This window comes from Diachasma alloeum, unplaced genomic scaffold (genome assembly GCF_001412515.2).
Source record: "Diachasma alloeum isolate Michigan unplaced genomic scaffold, Dall2.0 Dall_scaffold_00651, whole genome shotgun sequence".
NCBI classification, from domain to species: domain Eukaryota; kingdom Metazoa; phylum Arthropoda; class Insecta; order Hymenoptera; family Braconidae; genus Diachasma; species Diachasma alloeum.
Genome location: NW_021680783.1, coordinates 628974 through 638317, shown reverse-complemented (window position 1 = coordinate 638317; position 9344 = coordinate 628974). Strand labels below are relative to the sequence as shown.

At 32.8% G+C, this 9344-nt stretch overlaps 1 protein-coding gene across 1 annotated transcript; it reads left to right on the top strand.

Moving 5' to 3' along the window:
- Positions 1-416: 416 nt before the first annotated feature.
- On the top strand, positions 417-8747 carry LOC107043977 (zinc transporter 9; the record flags this gene model as incomplete). The annotated part of the gene is given in 9 exon segments (XM_015265705.1): positions 417-1134; positions 2392-2575; positions 2678-2760; positions 3608-3737; positions 3832-3970; positions 6061-6597; positions 7189-7323; positions 8235-8348; positions 8642-8747. Coding segments are annotated over 9 exon segments (1848 nt in total). The 3' UTR covers positions 8687-8747.
- Between the last annotated feature and the right edge of the window lie 597 nt (positions 8748-9344).

Below are 9344 nucleotides of genomic sequence, written 5' to 3'. Positions count from 1 at the left end.
TTTCAGCAATGTTTAAGGGACCTTCACATACCCCGTCCACCGATAGACGCTCCAAAAATGTTTTTCTTGCTACTCAAAGCCCCTCTAACTAATCGGAAATGATTAAATAATTAATTTGCCAATTATTTAACCACTCTCATATCTCTACTCTCGTCCGAGACTTGATCCGAGACTGCTTTCAGCAATGTTTAAGGGACCCTCAATTACCCTTTCTACCTACATTGTGTCCACAAAGGATTTTCAACTTATCTAATGCACCCTCAATTAATAAACAAATTGATTTGTGAAGGCATAAACAACTCTCGGATGCACTCTCGGACGAGAGTCTTTACTGGAGTTTGGCGCCCTAACCTCCGAAAATCCGAGAGTCGAATGAGTGTCCATTCCGAGTGTCGGAGCTACTCTCGGATAGNAGACTGATCCACCAGGGAAATTACCGAGAGTTGATGGGTAACGGAGAATTGTGTGTGGAATAAACAAAATATTGAAATAACTCTCGTTGGATTTGTTCAACGGTTATTCTTGATTATTATGACTGCTGATTGACATTGCGGAATGTACATAAACATCAATCAGCAACAATGTTCCGTGACATATTGAGTGCGATAACCATCATTGATATTGTTTAATACTTAATTTTGTCAGTGACAACAATGTTGCATCGTTCCTACAATTTTTTGTCGTCAGCCCGTAGTAAATTCAATTATTACCATCTCGATCAATTGTTTACATTGAGGATATTCGTGGCAAAGCGACACGCAAGTATTTTAATAACCCCGAGAAATGGAAACTGTTATAAATTACGATTGCCCAGGGAGAGCAAACGAATCTGTCATAAGGAGGCGAATTTTTTTGATGCGAGATGGCCTTATCTCAGTATTACTAGAGAATCAGGGGATGATAGCAAAGCGAAGAATCAGGAGATACCCAAATTAGTGAAGGAATTGAAGCAAACTCTGCAGCAGAAAATTGTTGAATTGGATGGTGGAGAAAAACTTGGGAAACTCAGGGAGAGAATTTTGGAAGTTGAACCTGTTATTTTGACGAAAAAAGCTGAGACTATTGGTGATAAAATTGAGGGGAAGATTGAGGGATGCAAGGAGATTGGGAAGAAAGAGGAGGCTATCAAGAAAGGTTTGTAAACATGAGGATTAATTTTTTTCTTGAAAGAGTCAGTTTTGAAAAAATATATCAAAGGAGATTTTTTTTAGATTCCCATTTAAAAAAAACATTTTGAGCTGCTTTGCAAGAAATCCCCCAAGTCCACTCTTTTAAAAGATAACTTTTATTGAACAAAAATTTCTTAAAAAGTTTTTTAACATTTTTTTGGAAACCTGGCCAAAGAAATGCCATTTTAAATATAATTATCTATTATCCAAAAATATTAGTGTATTCACATTTTCTTGAAATAAGTGATTATGCAGGAAATTAATTGTTGATAGAACTACTCTTTCGTCAGATTTCTATTTATCGAGGAAAACAATATATTATTTAATAATATAGCTAAAATACATTGTTAAAAATATATATTTCTAGAAAAAGGTGAGAAAAGGTGTAGAGAAAGGTTTGTAGACATGAGGATTAATTTTTTTTTGAAAGGTTGGATTTTGGAAACAAATAAATGAGATTTTTTATAGATTACAATTTTTTTTTCAAAAACTTTTGTGCTTCTTTGGAAGAAATGAATCCCCTGAATCCACTCTTCTAAAAGATACCTTTTTATTGAATAAAAATTTGAAGAGTTTCCTTTTTGTAGAATAACAAATTTTTTCTTAAAAGGTTTTTGGACATTGTTTTGTAAACCTAGTCATTTCAAATACAATTATGTATTACCCAAAAATATTTGTGTGTTCACATTTCCTTGAAATAAGTGATTATGCAGGGAATTATTTTTTTATAGAACTAATTTTTCCTCAGATATCTATTTATCGAACAAAAAAACGTATATTTCTTTTTAGATTTTCATTGAAGTATCATTTAGAGAATGGGAGATATTAGAAAGAATATGAAGAAACTGTTTTGGAAAACCAGAAAATTTTGTTCAGAAGACGTCTCTTGATTTTGTAAAACGAGACTTTTCTCATACCCATCATAATATAATCACCCATAAAAAATCAAAGAATGAAAATAAAAATTGTAAATTCAAAACGAAACAATGTTTTTATCACTTTTCGAATTTTTCTACAAATAATGTCTTCTGACAAATTGTGCTAGACTCTATAGTTCCTGAAGTATCTGGACTCATCATTTTTTAAATTAATTGAACACTGAACTCCATTCTTCATTACAACTTAATATGACTCAAATTAATTAATAAGCAGAATGATTAAATTAATTAATTGTCACTGCATTTTGGAGATGATTTTCACCTTCATTTTGATTTGCTTTCAGCCAAAAGACGAGTGGATCACTCAGCTTCATCCCTAGAAAGGAACTTTATCACTCCAGTTCGTGCAATGACAGATTTTTTACTGAAGCCAACGGATTTGGAGTCTCTTCCAAAAACAAAACGAAGATCACCTTATGAAGACAAACCCCCAATCACCGTTTACTGGAGAAAAGATGTCGAAGCTAAGTAAGCTGGTTTGTTTCTCCCTGCGTCCATTATTTCTACGAAAGTAATTTTATCAATCCGATGTTTCATTCAGGGTATATGAAATTATGCTATTTATTTTAGGGCTATAGAAGTCTGGGGCTCGAGGGAAACCCTGCTGAAGGAGTTACTGAAGAAAGAACTTGAATTAAAAACTCATCAACAAAGTAAATTGACAAAAAAATTAGATGGGATTTGTAGATAAAGGGTGAAATAGATTGAATCCTCTTAACTCATTGTCCTCGATGACGAAATAATTATTAAAAGTTTTTGTATTGGATTTCTATTGAATTTTCTATTAGTTTTTGGACGATTCCATTGGAAAATTCTGCAGCTTCAATGGAAAACAGAAAGAATCAGTAGAATTCGATATTTCTATACAACTTATTCTATTGAAATATTTTTCATTGAAATTTTTTCAATTTTTTCGTTAAAATTTTTGAATGGAAAGAAAAGAAAAAAATTGAGTGGAAACATTCTAGAAAATTCGTGTCGAGGAATTTCGATAAAAAAGTTCTCAAGAGAAAAAGTTGTTTGAAAGTTGAAATTCTGCTGCTTTTGCCCATAAAATAGTATCTATTGTGATTTTTTTAAAATTACCCGCAATAAGGCTGCGGAATTCTTCACTACACTGAGCGAAAAACAAGACTGGATTGAGAACTTGTTCGTTTTTCTCTCAGTATAGAATCGGCATAGAATCGGAAAACTAATAGAATTTTGCATAGACATTCAAAAGAAATCCAATAGAATTTTCTATCGAATTAATACTGTTTTTCGACAAAATCGTTTTGTGCGATTTATCTTGATGATTACGTGACGGGAAAAATTTCATACAAATAACTCTTGCTATTCTCTCTGAAAAGAACTTCTCGTTCTTTTCCGAGAGAATGACAAAATAAATTACTCATGAAGATTTCACGACTGATTCTACTCGTTTGACCCTTTCACTACTGAAATTACTCTTCTGATTTGATTTCTGTGGATTTTAATAATCGAATGAATGACTATTTACAGATGTTTTCACAGTCAAAAGACGACTACGTGATTACAGACGAGAACTAGGTAATAAACCAGAGACCATTGATAACGAGAATGAAGGTCTCTTCGGCAGGTCCGGAAGAGTAGTTTTAACAGCTGTAGTAATGTAAATACCTCAATTCACTTAATTTGGAAAGCAGAGAAAATTATTGGTGTCTTTTCACAATTACTTTCATCTATTTGTTTTTATCTGTTTGCAGAAACGCTAGTAATTTTTTATTCAAACTTGTCGCCTGGGTGTACACTGGCTCCCACAGTATGTTTTCGGAGTGTATACATTCCGCTGCTGATACATTTAATCAACTGATATTGGCTTATGGTATTCACAAATCAGTTCAGGTAAGATACTGCATAAAAAATGATGCGATACTCATGCATTGGATTAATTCAACGTTTTCAATCGAAGGAAGGCACTTCATCCAATTTTATATCATTTTAAAGCTAAAAGTGTCTTGTGAATAGTGCGAAGTTTGTGGAAAAAATTTGATACAAAAACAGATTTCGATCAAATTTCTATTACAAATTCCATCAGTGTTTCATCGATTTTATAGAAAAAATCAATAGGATTAGGTTCTTTGATAGAACTTTGTCCATTGGGACATTTTCTATAGAATTTCCTCGACATAAATTTTCTACGTTTTGTTCACTCAATTTTTTTCTCGGCTCATTAAAAAAGTCGAACAAAGAAACTTAGAAAATTTACGCCGACGAGTTTCTCTGCGATCGTTTGTAGTTGATTGAAGAATTGAAATTTTTTCAATCAGAATTCAAATAAGCGTTCAAGCGATTTTTCAACGCCAAGTAGGAATTCATTGATAGTCATAGCCAAAATGATATCACATTGACGTTTCATAATATTCTAAATTTCTAAATTTCTAATATTCTAAATTTGCAATCAAAATTAGAAAATCGAAAAATCGGTCAAATACAAGATCTTCCTTTGGAAGCAGAAACGATCTTAAAAGCTATCCATTAGAAGTTTCAATTAGGGGAGAGTGGGGCAAAATGAAACAGTCGAAAAAAAGACTGTTTGACACAATGCAAGCAAATAAAAACTTTTTTGTCAACTTTTTGTAAGCTTTTTTTAAACTTTTTTTCATTTTAAGTTTTGTTTATTAACTTTTACCTTTATTTTTATGATTGAGAGTACTGATTACAATAATAATTTTCTATTCCATCGAATGCAAAACTATTGAGAAGTTTTTGGGAGAAGATTTTGTCAATGGGTTAATTGAAATGACAATGGCCCAGGGGAAGACCCAGAGGAAGAAAAAAGAAAATGTGATGTTGAATTTCAGTCGAATGAAAAAAAAGTGTAATCGCCCTAATCTAATCAATTGGATTATAGATAAAATATTTCATATCACGTGAAAAGAGAACTGTGGATAAAATTAGTGAAAATTATTAATATTGTTGTCTCCATATAAGAAATATATGAAAAACCTTCGGGAGTTTCGAATGAGAAGAGAACATAGACTCAGTGATGACGAGGTCTTAGTTTGGCTGCTGGAGAGTTAGGGGACAAGCTAACTAATGGACGTTGAGATCGATATCTAACAGGGGAGTGGGATTCATCTGTGGAGATAGTCGTGCCCTATAAAGGAGTTTCCAATATCAGTAATTTTTCCGCACCGAATGTTCTTTTCTACCGAGTAGAAAATTATTACTCTCATCAGTACTCTCAATAATAAAAAAAGCTAATAAATAAAAATTACTAAAAAAATGTTGATAAAAAACAATTTTTTTTACTTGAATTACGTAAAATAGTCGCTTTTTAGCTGTTTCATTCTTTCACTCTCCCCTACCACAAATGAATGCATGTCTTTTCAACTAGGCGACATTTCAACTAACGACTTTTCAACTACCACTTTTTCAACTAGTTACATTTTGACTACGACATTCCAATTACTAGAATTAAAATACACGACCAAAATATGATATTCTCAGTAAATCAATCCCGAATTTCCTTCAAATGTCAACTATCAAACAGATAAGATGGAAAACAGGCTTTGCAAAATTAAAAAGGTTCACATCCTTCGAAAAACATTCTTCGAATAAACAAAAAACAAGATTGTAAATAGATTATTTGTAAGTTTTTGATTAAAAATATTTACATGATATTTATTATTAAATTACATTGATTGTATGTTGGATTGTATGTTCCTAAAAGTGTGTTTAAAAGAAAACCAAAAAAGTAAATAAATGAAAATGAAAAGTTAAAAATTTTGGCAAATTCAACAAAACTGCAGTAATTAAAAAAGAAAGCAATTGAAATGTCGTAGTTTAAAATTACAGTTGAAATGTCGTAGTTGAAAAGACGCCTAGTTGAAAAGATGTGATACTACCAAAAATTCCATGAAATTTAGTGCATTCCGTATCATCAGTAAGGATAATTATCACTAACTAAAGATTTACCATTCTTCTTGCAGAATCCAAATGCAGATCATCCTTACGGCTACACAAACATGAAATACGTCTCCTCATTAATATCAGGCGTTGGAATTTTTTGCGTTGGCACTGGCCTCTCGATTTACCACGGAATCCATGGGATTCTCTTTCCAGATCCTGTGGAGTCATTCTACTGGGCCTATTTCATTCTCGGAGGCTCCTTGGTGTCTGAAGGAGCGACTCTCCTGGTGGCGATTAATTCAGTGAGGAAAGGAGCTGAGGAGAAACGTCAGTCGTTCAAGGACTACGTCCTCTCTGGACAAGATCCTTCGGTCAATGTTGTACTTATGGAGGATTTAGCTGCAGTTATGGGGGTGACAGTTGCTGGGTGCTGCATGGGACTGACTTCTTACCTAGGAAATCCAGTCTTTGATGCTGTTGGATCGTTGCTCGTTGGAGGCCTTCTCGGGGGCGTTGCTTCATTCATTATTTATACCAATGTTGCTGCTCTCATTGGGAGGAGCATTCCACAGGAGAGTCTTGATAAAATTAATGCTGAACTGGAGTCTGATGTTATGGTGAGCATTTTGGAATATAATGAAAGATAAAACATGTTCTGTTACAATTTTTTTTAATTAAAAAATCATGAGTTTAAAAATTACCAAGAATAAAAAATCCCAAGCTGAACATTTGAAGTGTCCTGAGATGAAAAATTTTTGTCCCAAAATAAATGTAGCCATTCCAAAAAATTGTTCAAGAGAAATCCAAATACTTAAAATACTTAAAATGGAAACGTGTCAATTCATCTTACTTGTTAATTTTGCATTTTTCTGGAGAAAGAGTGATCTCTGATCTGATAATAGCCTGAATCATTGCTTGTTCCCTAAATAAATTACATTTGTGAAGTGAATCAGCTCAAATGGATATTCTTCTCCCATTAATGATGGAATTATTCCGCCAATCATTGCATATATTTTGTTCCAATTGTGTACAAATAAACATGCTATTGATATGTTAATCATTTTGTATAAATGAGCTTGCTGTGAATATAAAAGGGAAAATAACAGAGATTTTGGGGAAAAATTTTTTGGTCGAAATTCTTGGTTGGAATTCGATCCGGAATTTTTGTACATTTTTCTCATGATTGCTCTTATCTATTCTATTTGTAGGTTCGAGCTATTTATGATGTCAAAGGAATAGACATGGGAAACAGTCTCGTTCGATACAAAGCAGAAATTGATTTCGATGGACGAGAATTAACGAGGGCTTATCTTGATAAGCATGACCTGAATACAATGCTCGAGGTAGTTAATTTTTCCTTCACATCATCCGTCACGTTCTCTCCAAACTGAAATCGTTATTTAAGGATCGGGTACTACCTTTCGTACGTCATCTCAATTGTTTTTTTTTTTATATTGATAATCTGCAATGTTGACCAAATGCCATTTATTTTTGCATAGCCCTGGAATCTCCAAAAATTATGATTGTAGGATAAAAGAACGTTAAAAAAATTGGAAAATGGATGTTCTAGAAAAGTTGAAAATATTGAGGTGTTTTTTTTTATTGCAGGAATTTTCAAAAATCAGGGTGTTAAATTTTTTCTTATTCTGCCCGGGAGAAGCCGGGCCACATAGCGAGTCAATCAGAATTTGAAATTAAATTGCTCAACTGGATGAAAAAAATTGTTTTAGAAAACCGGAAAATTCCTTAGAATTTTTTAAAAAACACGAAAACGATTTTATAGAAAACACGAAAATTGCCTTTAATTTTCTTCAGAAAATTCAAGAGTTCTCTCGAATTCTCTGTGAACTCAAAGGCTTTTCTCGAACTTTCTATAAAAACGGAGAATATCCTCAAACTTCGTAGAAATCTCAAAAATAACCTTGATACCTCGAGAATATTTTAGAATTTTCCAGAAAGTTCCGGAATTTTCCAAAATGCTCTAGAATTTTCTAGAAATTTTTACGCTGCATACTAAAATTATGCATCGTAGTGCAATAACTTACAGCCTAAAGCCGATTGGGGCCCCTAAACTATACAATAGTAAAAATACCATTTAAATCCATTCAGTGGTTTTTACGGGAATCGCGGCGAAAGAATGAGCAACAAATTTATTACATTCAAGATAATTAAAATGGAAAAATAATAGAGATGACGTTTGCAAGGTAATCCATCCAGGAATTAATTTTTAAAAACTGTCTTTTTATATTTATAGGACGTGAAAAAAATGCAGAGCATTGATGAACTAGAGATATTTTTACTGAAGCACGGGGAGAATATCGTTGATATGCTGGGTGGTGAAATCGATAGGATTGAATTGAAGCTGAAGGTAAATATTAGCTATTACTGTACCACTGGGGTGATAAAAAATAACCAGTAAATTTTCCTCAATTATTTTTTATTTCTATTGTTAACAATTTAATTATCTTGGTATTGACTCGTGTCAAACGATATTTTTTGTTGAACATTTTAACAGTTACAAAAAAGTTTGTCGACATTTATTTAAAAAAGAATTTTCAAGGTAAATCTGATCAATGATACAATACAACTTGATTCATTGTTTTTTTAATGATTTCACGACAGATTTAATGAAAGTCAATTGATTTCTTTTTTTTCTTACAGAAAAATCATCCAGAAATTCGGCACTGTGATCTCGAGGTTCTTTGAACCCTTATAATTACTTATCTATAACGAAACTACTGTAAATAAACTATACGATAATTATTAATTGTTGGGAAAATGATAATTCTGCACTTGATAATTCTACAGCGCTTCGATACCAGAGAGATCGAAGACTTTCAACAGTTGAAGATAAAGCTGTTCATGACTTTTCATATTTATTGAAATTGAAAAACAATTTTTTTGAATCTTCATGGATTTTTCTTATGTAAATGATTATCCTGATTTGCGTGGAAGATCCACAATAAAAATTCCTCGAATGCTGAGAAGAAAAATCTCGTTTTTTTATGTACCAAACACATGAGAATGATTTGCATTTTCGCTGGATGTTTAAGATTCAATATTTAGTAAAGATAAAAACGCGGTTTGAAGTTCATGGAACAATGACATGCATTGTCCTCAAAGATTTGAAATGCGAAAAGAATGAGCTGGAGGGAATTGTCAACAGGTAAGGGTCGAAGTAGAAATTACGTCAGTGTCATTATTCAATTGCTGACTAATTGATAAAAACTAATGAGTAATTATTTTTGTCTTTATTATATTCCTCGCGGGCTAGGCCCCCTGCTCGCTTCACTCGCCAACCCCCATGATCCTTATTCTGATCTTTGGGACCCTTAGTTTCTGACCCCCATGAGCCTTATTTGGA